At 37.9% G+C, this 15,711-nt stretch overlaps 1 protein-coding gene across 1 annotated transcript; it reads right to left on the reverse strand.

The window, feature by feature from the left end:
* Positions 1 to 8,470: 8,470 nt before the first annotated feature.
* On the reverse strand, positions 8,471 to 11,239 carry LOC141701499 (uncharacterized). Its single transcript, XM_074505139.1, has 6 exons — positions 10,992 to 11,239; positions 10,412 to 10,850; positions 9,697 to 10,081; positions 9,368 to 9,501; positions 8,874 to 9,110; positions 8,471 to 8,662 (listed from the first exon to the last, which is right to left on the reverse strand). The coding sequence occupies exons 1-6, from the start codon at positions 11,237 to 11,239 to the stop codon at positions 8,471 to 8,473; spliced, it is 1,635 nt and encodes a 544-aa protein (XP_074361240.1).
* Positions 11,240 to 15,711: the final 4,472 nt, after the last annotated feature.

The following is a 15,711-nucleotide window of genomic DNA, read 5'->3' on the forward strand; positions in this document are numbered from 1 at the left end:
TTCTGCTATAGGAAGTTAGCAAGCCTACTATTGAGCAACAGAGAAGGCTCAATCCAATCATGAAAGAAGTTTTGAAGAAGGAAATTCTCGAGTGGCTAGATGCAGGGATCATCTATCCCATTTCTGACAGTTCTTGAGTGAGTCCAGTTCGGTGTGTGCCGAAGAAAGGAGGTATCATGGTTGTAGCTAATGAGAAGAATGAGCTCATTCCTACTCGGACAGTCACGGGGTGGAGAGTTTGCATGGACTATAGGAAGCTGAACAAGGCCACGAGAAAGGATCACTTTCCTCTGCCTTTTATTGATCAGATGCTTGGCAGATTGGCTAGACACGAGTACTACTGTCTTCTGGATGGCTATTCGGGCTATAATTAGATTTGCATTGCCCCAGAAGATTAGGAAAAGACTACTTTCACTTGTCATATTTCAGAGAGTTTTTTTTGGTTTTTGTGGAGCACCTGCCACATTTCAGAGATGCATGATGGCTATCTTCTCTGACATAATTGGTCAGAATGTGGAGGTGTTCATGGACGACTTCTCTGTGTTTGGCGATTCTTTTGATGAGTGCTTGCAAAATCTGGGCGCAGTTCTTAAAAGGTGTGTTGAGACCAATCTGGTTCTCAAATGGGAAAAATGTCACTTTATGGTGCGACTGGGCATTATTCTTGGTCACAAGGTCTCTAGTAAAGGTCTTGAGGTTGACAAAGCCAAGGTGGGGGTCATTGAAAATCTTCCTCCACCAATTTCTGTTAAGGGAGTTCGCAACTTTCTTGGTCATGCGGGTTTCTATAGGCGGTTCATCAAGGACTTCTCTAAAATCTCTAAACCCTTGTGCAATCTTCTAGACAAGGATGTCCCGTTCAAGTTTGATGATGAGTGCCTAGCTGCTTTTGAGTTCTTGAAGAAGAGCTTGATCACAACACCTGTCATAAATGCACCTGATTGGAATGAACCTTTTGAGATGATGTGCGATGCAAGTGACTATGCAGTTGGAGCAGTTCTTGGGCAGAGAAAGGACGACATATTCCATGTGGTCTACTATGCTAGTAAGACCCTCAATGGTGCTCAACTGAATTATACTACTACTAAGAAATAACTGTTGGCCATTGTCTACGGTTTTGAGAAGTTTGGATCTTATTTGTTTGGGATGAAGGTGACAGTTTTCACTGATCACGCTGCGATTCGATATCTCGTCTTGAAGAAGGACTCGAAGCCTAGATTGATTAGATGGGTTCTTTTGCTTCAGGAATTTGAATTAGAGATCAAGGACAGAAAAGGTACTGAGAATCAAGTCGTTGATCATCTCTCTCTTCTGGCCTACATTGTTTAAGGATGCGCATCACTTTATTTTGAAGTGTGATCGATTCCAGCGTGTGGGTAATCAGTCCAAGAGGGATGAGATGCCTCTTAATGTGCTTCTCGAGGTTGAAGTCTTTGATGTTTGGGGAATCGACTTTATGGGGCCTTTTTTCTCATCTTGAAATAATAAGTATATCTTGTTGGCGGTCGATTATGTGTCAAAATGGGTTCAAGTTAAGGCTTTACTGACAAATGATGTGAAGGTAGTGCTTAATTTTCTTCATAAGCAGATATTCACACGATTTGGGACTCCAAGAGTCATAATCAGTGACGAGGGATCATATTTTTACAATCACAACTTCACTGCTATGATGCAAAGGTATAATGTGAATCATCGAATTGCTATAGCTTACCATCCTCAGACTAATGGTCAAGCTGAGATGTCTAACAGAGAGATCAAGCATATTCTAGAGAAAGTTTTGTGTCCATCAAGGAAGGATTGGTCTTTGAAGTTTGATGAAGCTATTTGGACATATAGAAGAGCATACAAGACTCTGTTAGGAATGTCGCCGTTTCAGTTGGTTTATGGTATGGGGTGTCATTTTCCTGTGGAGCTCGAACATAAAGCGTATTGGGCTTTGAAAAAGTTGAACCTTGATTTGGATGTAGCTGGTAAGAGGAGAATGCTTCAATTGAATGAACTCGACGAATTTCGACTTCAAGCGTATGAAAACAACAAAATGTATAAGGAGAAAGTCAAGAGGTGGTACGATAGGGGTCTGGTGCTTAAATCATTTGTGTCGGGGCAGCAAATTCTTTTGTTCAACTCTCTCCTCCGTCTTTTTCCTGGAATATTGAAGTCGAGATAGTCCGGGCCTTTCATAATCAAAACTGTGTTTCCACATAGAGATGTGGAGATCTTTTAGAATGATCCAGGCCAAGCGTTCAAAGTGAATGGTCAGAGGTTAAAGCACTACTATAGGGATATGGCAAACCATGAGGTGGTTAGTGTCGTTCTATTGTCTACTTGATCTCGAGATTCTACGTCAAGCTAACGATGTAAACCAAGCGCTTCTTAGGAAGCAACCCAAGTTTTTTGTACATTAGTAGATAGAGGAAGAAGGAAAAAAGGAGAAAATCATAAAAAAACAGAAAAAAGAAAAATTCAGTGCCAACTACAGTAGCACGGCGCGCCCGCGCTGAGAAGCGGGGCGGCCGCGCTGAAAAGTCAGTAGCACAGCACGCCCGCGCTGCCAGGTAGAGCGACCGCGCTAGTTTTCCAGAAGCACGGGGCGCTCGCACTGCCAGGCGGGGCAGCTGCACTGGGTCACTGAAGTCGAAAAAAATATAAGGCAGAAAATAGCAGAAAATCGGGGACTTCAATACAAATTCAATTTGTACCCGAATTTCCCTCCTCCACATCCCATATTTCCCTCTCCAAATCAAACCTATTATTCTCATTATTCCCATTATTCCCATAATCAATTCCCACTCCTTTTCCATAACTAATTCTCTCCCAATCTCCTATATATACATACACTTATACACAAACTTCTCCAACACTCTCAAACTCTCAAACACACAAATCTCTCTTTCAAACTTTTATTCTCTCAAGCTTATTCAATCTCAATGGCACCAAAAAGATAACGAACCCAAGTTAGCAGCAGCACCACTGATTCTTCGAGTGCGGGTGGTGTGAGGCCTAGGCTTTCAACTCCCGAGGCTGAGGCTGAGTATGTAAGGCTGCTTTCGAAGATTATAGCCAAGGAGCGTGGTTTTTTGCCATCAGGGAAAGATGGTAAGTTGTTGGAGATGATCTTGGAGATGGGCTAGGTTTCTTTTTGCGAGACACCCGCTGCTCTGCCTATGAGTGTGGTGCCTGAGATATACGCGAATACTAAGGCGGAGAAGAACAGTTTCACGGTGGTTAGGGGGATGATGGTGGAGTACAGTGATGAGGCTATTCGTAGGGCGATTGAGCAGCCCGAGAGGAGGCCAGAATAGGAGAATTGGAATGAGAAGATGCCGGAGGAGTTTAACTTGAATTTGATTGTTGCTACCCTGTGTGTTCCTGAGACTCATTGGAAGTTCAAGAAGGGCATGAACGAGTATGCCACTTTCTCTACATCGTGCATGAACAGGTTTGCATGTGCATGGAATTCTTTTATTTGTGCTAACATCATGCCATCTTCTCACGTGCATGATGTTACTGTGGAGCGTGCACGTTTATTGTGGGGCATTCTTCAGGGGGACTATGTGGATCTTGGGATGGTGATTCATCAGGGTATTTTGAGGTTTCTGTGAGGGAGTATTACGGGTTTTATACCCTATGCGTCAATTATGACGAAGTTGTGTGTAGCGGTTGGAGTTCATTGGCCCGCGCATAAGCAACTGTAGCTCCCCAGTGCCCCGATTGATAGTTTGAATTTGTTGAAGATGACATAGTGGTATAGTGGGAAGACCGATCCTAAGAGGCTTGGATACTCTTATGACCATTTTCCAGATGGAAGGCCAGCTCCTCAGGCATATGTTGGTGATATGGCGCAGGCGAGCAAGATAGCTTGGAGAGCTGAGTTGGGAGAGACCGGTCCTTTGGGATCACAGCACCAGCAACACGAGGAAGCACAGGACAGTACTGGGATGAGTTCAGCGCAGTATAGGCGCTTGTTGAGGAGGATGGATGCGATGCATGACATCCATAGTCGCTTTGCACAGGACCTTACCCAGCAGTTGGGGACTGCATTCAGAGCCACATGAGTTGACATTCAGTGGTCAGTATTCAGTGAGGATTCTGTATATCTGCCTCTAGACACTCCTGACACTCCACCCCTTGAGGGTGATGACCCTAATTCTGAGTAGGTATGCCTGAATCATTGCTATTAACTTCACTAAGGACAATGAATATTTTAAGTTTGGGGGTAGTAGTTAAGGATTATGTGTGTTTGGTGTAAGTCGCATATAGTTACATATTCATGCTAGTTTAGTTCATATAGTTGCATATTTACCATGTAGTAGTTTTTTTTTGTTTTTTTATTTATTTTTCCATTATTTTGTATGATAGTTTGTTCATATAGTTTCATGCATTTGCATTATATCATGATCCCTTAGATAATTTTTCCGATTAATTTGTGATATTGATGCTAGTATAGTGATGTCGTGCTTAGGGATGTTAAGTCTCATCGAGTTAATTTGCATGCTAGAGACAATTGTATTTCACTAAGTCTTATAGGTTGCTTGAGGGCTAGATCATGGTCATGGTTTATTTGTTTGTCAAGGTTTAATCGCTTGTTTATATTTAGAATTTAGGATATTCTCTTAATGATAAAATAGCATGGAAATTTAAAAATTGGAGAAAATTGGATTTCATTGCTAGTTGTTGTGGTTAGGTGTCAAATGGCTAGTAGTCGGCTCATTTTATATGAGTAGTCTAGGGTTGAACGAGATGGAGTTAAACACACTCGTTCAGAAATTTGTGAAAGAAAAAAAATAAAGACAAGAAAAAAAGAAAAAGGGAAAAATATTTATTTATGCATAATTGATCACGAGTGGGCTCTTTAATACTCGAGTTATTAAGTTCTTAGGGGACTTTGTGCCTAGTGACCTAAGGCTTTTTATAGTCTGGGATCCACTAACCTAACGCTCGCTACATGGGTATTATTGTATAAGTGTTTATGAACCTCACACATTGCACGGTCAAATAAGCATATTTGTGTTATTTTTGTGTTGTAAATAAAAGCATGAATCCATGTAAAACTCTGATATAAGAATTGAAGTGTTATAAATTATTTTGAGTTTAGCTTTTATTCTATTTATAACCTTGTGATTGCCTTGATGAGTAGTGAGTCATGATTATTGATCTAGTTGCGATATTATATCTGTAAGCATTTGCACACACGCACGTTTCTGGCTTGTAAGTTGATTTGTGGGATTTGATTGATCTTTGTGCGAATAACTGCATTTGTTGAGATGTTTCTTGTTAATTGGTTTAGTTATTCTATGGGGATCGTTGCATTCATATAGTTTGCATTCATGCATTTTTATTTCTTGTTCTTTGAGTCTGTTTATGCTTGAGGACAAGCATCGATCCAAGTTTGGGGGTAAGTTGAGTGGCATTTATGTCATCTTACAACGCTCCGTAAAGCTTTAAATTGGTATTTTGTACTCGAGTTAAAGGTGTTTTTAACGTGTTTTGTAGTATTTTTGTATTTCAGGCATTTAACAGGAATTCAGGTGATCTAGCATGGTTTTGATGCTAATATGGTGTTAGGATGGTGTCAAGAAGATTGCTCGTGAAAAGACCAACTCAAACCGACAAGAAAAGAAGAATTCAGGAATTTCTCTAGAGAGTCAGCGCGCTCGCGCTATAGTAGCGCGCGCCCGCGCCAGGATTGCAGAAGACTTCTAATTTGTATGGGTTGCTATATAAACATAACTTATGTTCATTTTTCTTTACAAGACGTACCAGAGCTTAAGGAGAAGGCGTAAAAAGACCGTAGAGCACAATTAAACTAAGGCGAAGAGGATCTAGTTTATTCTTGTGATTCTTTGTTTTAAGTTGTAACTTTGGATGCTAGTTTTCTTACTTGTGAACCTATACTCTTATTTCGTACTTGATTTTATTATTTATTCAGTATAAAAACTACGTTTATTATACCATGCTTTCATCAGAACCCACGTTGATGATGAGTCCGATTATGGGCTAATCGTTATCGTGGGGTTCTAGCGGATTTATTCATGGATTTCTTTAGTTAATTTGTTTTGATGCCTTAGTGTGTGGTGATTGTATGATATCCTAATATTGGTTGTGTTTATTCGTCTTATGAGCGTCGCGAACTTATAAGATAGCGTGTTAATCTCTAATGAAGCGAAAGTGAATTTAGGGGTTTAGAACTTGCCATGCTAGCATAGGTTCATGTATTTGATATGCATGATTCGTAGGTAATTTTACCCATCTTACTTGCCCTATGTAATCTTGATTGATAACTTGTGCATTAAACTGTTATGTTGTCAAATTCTATAGATATATAGGGTCTCAATATAATTGGTGTCTATTTAGCTTCTATCTCTTTTGTGGATATCTGGTAGTATGGTATTCGTACAACAAAAGTTGGCGTTTATCAGTTTCGTGTTATCTGATTAGTGTCATCACCATTACATGCTAAGGTTAAGAAGGAAAAGGCTATTGAATGAAGTTTTTAATGAAGTTAGAATCCCATGTTTGTGTCATATAGTATTTAACTCTCTTAATTCTCTTAGTTAATGTTCTTTAGTATAATCTCTTAGTTAAGCGTAGTTAAAACAATCTTAATTTGTTATTCATCTTAGCATTGGATAATAACCATACCATTGTTGCATAAATAAATTGATTAAAATTAACCTAAACCAGTCCCTGTGGGAATGAACTAGAATTAATTATGTATTACTTGCGATCATGTATACTTGCGTGAATATTAGCGCGTGTTCTAGCCCTAACAATCACAACAACAGCTATACGGGTAAAAAGTTTGCCTAAGCGACCGGGGGTGGTAAAAGGCCTGGGGTGAGTCCGGTAACCTATAAACAACATATAAGTTGGAATTAAACCACGGTCGTTTAAGAAACTAGATTTTATCCACTTAGACCGTAACGCTCGTTTTTACGCTTAACGATTTACATTAGTCACTCGAGTATCCTCGGCTCCACCATTTTTATAAAATTAACCGTTAAATATTTTAAGGTGACTCTTTCGCGAATACTCTATCAACTGACTAATTAACCTTACATAAATTGTTTCATAATCCATTCGCGAAATGTCGTTACTTAAAACGGTCGTTTCTCCTAAACCGTACATCGGATCTAAACGGACCGCATACCAAAACGAAGCTTACGACACGATCGAGCTAAACATGGCAAAGTTTCAGTTTGGTCAGTGAGTTCTATGGTCTGAAATTCATGTGCCAACAGTCTAAAAGAAAATGGGCGTTACGACGGCTATATTTACGAGTTTTCCATATTTTTACTACACCAAAACCCCACCAATTCAATCCACAACCACCAACACATCAATACTTTATCTAAACCATACTAATTCAGTCCATACTCTCAAGATGTTTTAACTCAATCAACCACAATCAAGATCCATTAACTATAATCAAGATTCATTAACTATAATTAAGATTCATTAACCAAATCTTAAACCAAACTACTAACAAACATGGATCATGCTTCTTATTTACAAATCCAACCACAAAACTCACTAATACTCAAAGTAAAAGCTAGGGTTTGAAGATTATACCTTCCTTGGTGTGTAATAAATTCCTAGGGAACCTCCTACTAGCTTGATCTTTGCAAGGAAATCAAGAACACAAAGTTATATTCTAGAAAAACAATATTCATCATCTTCTTCAATGATGTATTAGAAAAGATTGACAAGGAATTGAAAGCTTAAACTCCTAGGATATGCATATCTAATCATAAGGAAGCTTACATATTTACCTTGTAATTGATTAAGAAGTGAAGCTTGAGATTTGGATTTTTTTTCTTCCTTTGTTCTTGATGAAGCCGAGAGCATGGAGTGAGAAATGGAAAAGAAATGCTCTTGGTTGGATTGATGAATTTGTGTGGTTTTTTGTTTTCTTGGTTAACAACTAACCTTGGTTTAACCAAGGTTTAAGTACTTGGCCACCAATCATTCTCACTAAATATCTTGTTAACCTTACTTATGTCACTTTATTACCATTTGTCAGCACCTTATGGTTTGATGACCTCATTTTGTGCTAATCTCTTTATTAGTGCTTAATTGTTTGGCTAATGGTCGCTTATCTGTTTACGATTCTCTTAACTTTCGTTCTCGTTGTTCGCTTGAGGGATCATATCCGGGATCTCATTATTTGGGCTTTCCTAAACCTTTTTTAATATTTTTTATTCCTTTAATGATCCTCTGTTATAATCCTTGAATTTAAATCATTTTAATCATGTTCCTTATACTTAATTCTTTCGGTATTTGGTGGGTTTTTGGGAAAAATTAAAGCGTTCGAATTCGTACACTTATTTACTTTATGGAATACTAATTCGATCTTAGAATTCCCATATCAGTACACCTATATAGTGTGGCATGAAAATTTTCCTTCATCAGCATAATCAGAAAAATTACTATTCATAAGGGCTACAAAATTTCCAAAAATTTGGGGTTATTACATGCCTGATTCGAAGAGGTATGGATATCTTGCGCGAACTAAATCCTCGGTTTCCCAAGTAGCTTCCCGAACATCATAATTTTTCCATAAAACTTTAACAAAAGGGATCGTGTTCTTGCGCAACACTCTCTCCTCCCTCGCCAATATAGCTTCAGCTTCTTTTTCACAAGACAAATCTTCATGAAATGCCTAAGGGATATTGAACAACATGATTAGGATGATATACATACTTCTTCAGAACCGATGTATGAAACACATTGTCCACCCGTGACAATTGTGGCGGTAAAGCAACTTTATATGCCACTGTTCTAACCCTTTCAAGAATCTCAAAAGGTCATATATACCTCGGACTTAGCTTACCCTTCTGATCAAATCGCTGAATGCCTCTCTGAGGAGATACCTTAAGGAAGACCTTGTCTCCTGCTTTAAATTCATATTCTCTCATACCCTTATCAGCATAACTCTTCTGTCTAGATCGAGCTTGTTCACGTCTTTTTCGAGCAACTGCTACCTTATCTATAGTGACTTGGACTAGATTGGGACCCTCTAAAAGCTTCTCTCCTAATTCATTCCAATAAATAGGTGTTCTGCACTTGCGCCCATAGAGTGCCTCGGAAGGAACCATACCAATATTTCTCTGCCAACTTTATTATAAGCAAATTCAACCAATGGCAAATAGTCATCCCAATTTCCATACTACTCTAATGCACATGCTCACAACATGTCCTCCAAGGTCTGAATTGTCTTCTCTGACTGCCTATCTTACTATCGATGAAAAGCAGTGTTATAGTTCAACTTGATACCCCATGCCTTTTAAAATCCTTTCCAAAACCTTAAAGTGAATCTGGGATCTCTGTAGGACACGATCGAAACTGGAATCCCGTGTAGTCTAACAATATCATTCATGTATAATAGCGATAAGCTCTCTAAGTTCACGTTCTCACGGATTGCCAAAAAGTGAGCAGACTTAGTGATTCTGTCTACAATCACCCATATCGCATCATGATTCTTAAAAGTCTTAGTAAATCCTATGACAAAATCCATGGAAATATTCTCCCACTTCCAAATAGGTAACTCCAATGGTTGGAGTAAGCCACGTGGCCTCTGGTGCTCAATCTTCATATGTTAACAAGTCAAACACTTCGAAACAAAATTGGCCATATCTCGTTTCATTCAACTCCACCAAAAGTGTTCCTTTAAATCTCGATACATCTTTGTCTCACCTGGATGAATAGAAAATGGTGATCTATGAGCCTCTTCCATCAATTCCTCCCTGAGTTCCTTGTTAGCAGACACATATAGACGATTATACATCCATAAAATGCCATGATCATCAAAATGAAATCCTGGTTGCTTTTCAAGATCAATATTCTGGACAAGAGACCGTAATTCTCCATCTCCATCTTTAGCTTCCTTAATCCTAGTGATAAGACTAGGCTCAACATGCAAACTTGCTACCATACCAATGGTATCCTGATGATAAAACTCCAAACCAAATTTCTCAATCTCACGTTGAAGAGGTTGTTGTTGTGTCACCAACGCGGCCAAATTTCCAAAATCCTTCTTGCTTAAAGCATCTGCAACTTTATTACCCCTACTAGGATGATACTGAATACTCACATCATAGTCTTTCAAGAATTCAATCCATCGTCTTTGTCTCATATTAAGCTCCTTCTGCGTGAATATGTACTTCAAACTCTTGTGGTCAGTAAAGATCTCACACTTATCACCATACAAATAGTGTTGCCATATCTTCAATGTAAAAATGATGGATGCAAGCTCTAAGTCATGTGTCGGATAATTCACCTCGTGAGGCTTTAATTATCTTGAAGCGTAGGCAATCACATTTCCATGTTGCATTAATACACATCCAAGTCCTTTCTTCGAAGCATCGCTATAAATCACATAGCCTCCCAATCCTAATGGTAGTGTCAATACCGGTGATGTCACAATTCTCTTCTTCAATTCTTGAAAACTAGCATCACACTCATCGGTCCATATGAACTTGTTGCTTTTTCGAGTCAACTGTGTTAATGGCATCACAATTGTCCAAAATCCTTCTACAAATCGGCGATAGTAGCCCGCAAGTCCAAAGAAACTCCTCACTTCTGTCATAGTGCTAGGTCTTGGCCAATTGGTAATAGCCTCAACCTTGGCTGGATCCACCTTGATTCCATCTGCTGATACAATATGTCCCAAAAATGCAACTTGATGAAGCCAAAATTCACACTTCTTGTATTTTGCATACAATTTGTTATTTCGTAGTGTTTCTAACACAACTCGAAGATGTTCCTCATGTTCCTCCCTTGAATTTGAATACACCAATATATCATCAATAAACATAATCACAAACTTGTGCAGAAAATCCTTGAATACCCTGTTCATTAGGTCCATAAAAACTGCAGGTGCATTTGTCAATCCAAAAGACATAACAAGAAACTTGTAGTGTCCGAAACGAGTCCTGAATGTTGTCTTCAGAATATCACTTGCCTTCACTCTTAGTTGATGATTACCTGACCGTAGATCAATCTTCGAAAAAAAAAATTCCCCTTGAAGCTGATCAAATAAGTCATTGATCCTCAGTAATGGAAATCTATTTTTCACAATGATTCGATTCAACTCTCGATAATCAATACAAAGTCTCATCGAACCATTCTTTACAAAAAGAACTGGTGCTACCCAAGGTGAAACACTTGGTCTAATAAAACCCTTATCAAATAATTGCTCCAGCTGTTCTTTCAGCTCTTGTAGCTCTAACGGAGCCATTCTATAATGTGCCTTAAAAATAGGTTGTGCATCTGGTAACAAATCGATAGAAAATTCTACCTCTCTTTCGGGTGGAAGACCCTCCAAATCCTCGAGAAATACATCTGAAAACTCACGAACAACAAGAACATCTTCTACCTATGGCTGCACCTTGGACATGTCAATCACATGAGTCAAAAATCCTTCACATCCATGAGCAATCATTTTCTTAGCCTTGATGGACGAAATAAGTGTTCCACAACTACTAGGCTTTGAACCCTGAAACCCGAACTCGGGCAAATTAGGGTCGCCAAAAATTAATCTTTTTCCTGGATAATCAATTGTATCTTTATGTCGCTCCAGCTAATCCATTCCCAAAATAACATCAAAATCCCTCATCTGAATAGGTAAGAGATCTACAAGTAGTTTTATATCATCTACTCTAACTACAAAATCAAGATACTGAGTATTCACAAACATAGTTACACCCATAGGAGTGCCAACTGAAAAATCTGATAAAGGTGTAGTTGATGCAATGTCTAAATGTCTAGAATAAGATGTAGAGACAAATGAATGTGTAGCTCCAGTATCAAATAATACTATAGCATTTCCATTACCGACAGAAAGTGATCCTGCAATGGTACCTGGAGTATTTGCAATATGTTTTGCAGTGATAGAAAATACATGATCGAAAGTCTCCTGATTGCTTTTCTCTCCCTGATCCTTACGATCCCAAGGCTTCTTTGGTGGCATTTGATAGTCTCGAATAATGTGAACCTTCTTTCCATAATTGAATCATGCTCTAGTAGCCCAATAGAAAGTGCTTACTCCATGCATCTTTCCACAATGCTCAAACTTAGATGCTTCCTTATTTCCAGCTTGGTTGAAAGACATATTTTTCTCATTTCCTTGATTTACATTCTTTTCCTTAAAACTCCGAGTATTATACCTCTGATCATTTAGTTTGAATCCACCTGAAGACCCACCATTTTTCTGAAATCCATGACGACGCTCGGAAAAGTCATCTTATCTTTTTCTTTCCCGATTTTGCATGTCTCGTTTCTTGAGAAAATCAGCCTGATGAAGCTCTTCATCTCTGGCACTGTCAACCAAGGTATCCATAGATGTGTAGCGGTTAGAGATGATATGGTTTCGGATGGAATTCTTCAATGCCCATTTAAACTTCATAATTTTATGCGCTTCTGACCCAGCCACAGATCTCGCATAACCAGCTAACCTCTGAAATATGACTAGAAAGTTTGCCAACGACTCATCATCTCTCAGAGTAATACTTTAGTACTCCCTTACATATTCCTCACGTATGCTGGCTGAAAAGTACTGTAATAACCCCAATTTTTGAAAATTTTTGAAACCCTTATGAATAGTGTTTTTGCTGAACGAGAAAACTTTTCATGCCACGCTATGTAGGGGTTCTGTTATTGATCTTATGGGATATTATTAGTACTTTATATGGGATATAAGTGTATGTAAAGATCGTCAGAATCCAAATCCGAACACTTTGATTTTTCCCGGAAATACACTAGATACGGAAAGATTTGAGAAAAAGGTAACAGGATAAAAAGGATTTAAATAAAAGGATTATAGGAGAGGATCATAAAAGGAATATAATATATTGAGAAAGGTTAAGGGAACCTAAGTAATAAGATCCCGGGTATGATCCCTCAAACGATAAACGAAAACGAAAGTTAAGCGAACCGTATAACAGATCAGCGGTCATTAGGCAAACGATTAGGAAGTTAATCAAAGGGATTAGTGGGAATGATGTCATCCAACCAATAGAAAGAGGACAAGGAAGGGAGGATGACATCATGAGGATGACATAGGCATGACAAGAAAGGAAGGAGATGTGGTGACTTTTTAACCACACAAAACCAAGGGCAACTAGGTAATTCACTAAAGCAAACAACAAAAATCAACCAACCAAAAGCAAATCAAGCCAAAACACAAAAATCTCTCTTCTTCTTCTTCATGCTCTCGGGTTTTTTCTTAAGAAATGGGAAGTCCAAGCTCCTCCACTTACTATTTAGCAAGGTAATTATCTAAGCTTCCCCATGGATAGTTACATACTTCCTATAAGTTTAAGCTTCTAATTCCAAGCCAATCTTTTTCTATAAATCATGAAAGAAGATGGTGAATAGTGTTTTCAAGAACTAAAATTTGTGTTCTTGAAGTTTTGTTTAGATTAAGCTTGGATAAGGGCTTTAAAGGTGATTCCAAGCCATTCTCTTGATTCTCCAGTCTCCAAGGAAGGTATAAACTACAAACCCTAGCTTTAGTTTTGAGTAATTAGGATTGAATGTGTTTGATATAGCATATGTGAAGCATGATGCTTGATTGGTTGAGGTTTGGTTGAGTTTGTAGAGATTAGTTGGTTTTATTGCATTGTTGGAGTTGTAAATCTTGGTAATTAGTTAAAGAACCTAAGTAAAGCCTTTAGTTCATGTGAGGAATAAGTATAAATGGTTAATGTGGATTTGTTGGGGCTGTTATGATGTGGTTTGGAGGGATATTGGTTGTATGATTGATTTGGGGTTGATTTGTGGTTGGTATTGAATGGTTTAAAATTGGGAAAACGCGTAAACATAGCCGTCGTAACGTCCGATTTTCTTTAGACTGTTTTTGTGCATAACATTAGGACCCGAGAACCCCCTGCTAGTTTATGACCACTGCCATGTTTAGATAGCTCATGTTACGAGCTTCGTTTTGATATGTAGTTCGTTCGATTCCGATGCACGGTTTAGGAGAAACGACCGTTTCAAGTAACGGCGTTTCGCGAACGAAACTTTTCCCCTCACCTTACTTTGAAACATAGATTAAAGACCAAAAAGGGTTAATTAATGTATGAAACATTTATGGTAAGTGTGTTAGGCAGTTGGTAAGACACTCGCGAAGGAATCGCTTTAAAACTCGTAAAGGTTAAATTATTAAAAATGGTGGAGCCGAGGGTACCCGAGTGGCTTAAGCGAATCAGTGAGCGCAAAACAAGCGTTAGAGTCTAAGTTAGTTAAAGTATAGATTTACAAGTGACTTTGGTTTAATTCCAACTTACTTGTTGTTTATAGGTTACCAGACTCGTCCCGAGCCATTCATAACCCCAGTCGCTCAGGCAAGTTTTCTACCCGTTATACTGTTGTTGTGATGTAAATATATGTATATGCATTATCTTGTGATATTGCATGATTGTTATTAGCAAATTTTGCGATATATTGGAGCATGCTAATATGGTATATATGCATGTCTGTTTCGTAATCTGGTTATCTATCTGTTGATTTCAATGCTTATAGTTGCATAATACCTATGCTAGAAATAAGCAAGTAGTTGCGTATACCCTTAGTATAGGGGATAAAAGGTGAACATATTTCTAAACCGGGAGTCGATGTTCCCGAGTATATTATATATATATATATATATTTATTTATTATATATATATGGATATAGTTTTTAAAACTATTAATCGAATAAGGTTTATTCGATAACTTTAACTTTATTTTATTATTGAATATTATTTCGAATATTATTCGAAGGCGTATGACTCCTTTACATTATTTATTGAATATTATTTGAATATTCATTTGAGGATGTATGACTCCTTTATTTTATTTAATGAATATTATTTATAATATTCATTCGAGGTATTATGACTCAGCTTATTTTATTTATTGAATATTATTTGAATATTCATTTGAGGATCTATGACTCCGATTATTTGCTGAGATATATTCTTTATTTTATTAAAGAATAAGGTGTCGATAATCAAACTTATTTTTGATTATTCAAATAAAGATATTACTTTCGTATAAGTATATCTTTGATTATTTGCTATTCATTTCAAGTATAAGTTTTAATACTTCTACTTCAATTATTTTATAAAGATTATTTTTTTATGGGAATATTATTTAAATAATAATATTCAGACATTTTCTAAATATTCTGGGGACTGATTTACTTCATTAAATCAGTTTTACTCCAAACACTCTTTAAAGTGTTTTCGAGTCTTTAAAATGATTTTCAAAAGTTAGAGCGGATCCCAAAACTATTTTTATATTTAAGATCTTCCTTTTAAAAAGGGGATTTAAATACTCGCTCAAAACCTGGGGGATCCGGCTCGGTGGTGTGTTTTATATTCGCAACAAGGTTGCTGTCTTGGTAAAAGAGTTTTTGATTACTTACCCAATATTCGGGAAGTAAAATTCTTGGAACAAGTTAATCCATTAACAGGCATCGCCTGGGAAATATCGGTGAGTTTTCCTTTCCAACTAGGTACGACTTCTTGGTGGAGCCGTATCAACAAGTTTCTACTTGGGGAAAGGGGGAAACGAGCTTTACGTTTCAGAGTCATGGATTTCATCTGAACTAGGAGTGGCGTAAGTGGTCGAGTAGCGCCGGCCCAGCCTTATTATATTGGCCCAAATGGCCTGGAAGTTCCGCTAAGGCGGTCCATTCCTTAGGAGTTCAGTGTTCGGTTGACAAGT

The sequence above is a fragment of the Apium graveolens genome, unplaced genomic scaffold (genome assembly GCF_009905375.1).
Source record: "Apium graveolens cultivar Ventura unplaced genomic scaffold, ASM990537v1 ctg3947, whole genome shotgun sequence".
NCBI classification, from domain to species: Eukaryota; Viridiplantae; Streptophyta; class Magnoliopsida; order Apiales; family Apiaceae; genus Apium; species Apium graveolens.

Bases quoted from the DNA above. Each gene is read 5' to 3' on its own strand.
- LOC141701499 (XM_074505139.1), bottom strand. From the start codon at position 11,239: ATGGCTCCGTTAGAGCTACAAGAGCTGAAAGAACAGCTGGAGCAATTA. The intron at 10,082-10,411 runs GTATTGACACTA...GTGAGTATTCAG, and splicing joins AGAGAATTGTGACATCACCG to TATCATCCTAGTAGGGGTAA. The intron at 8,663-8,873 runs GTATCTCCTCAG...AATATCCCTTAG, and splicing joins GAGACAAGGTCTTCCTTAAG to GCATTTCATGAAGATTTGTC.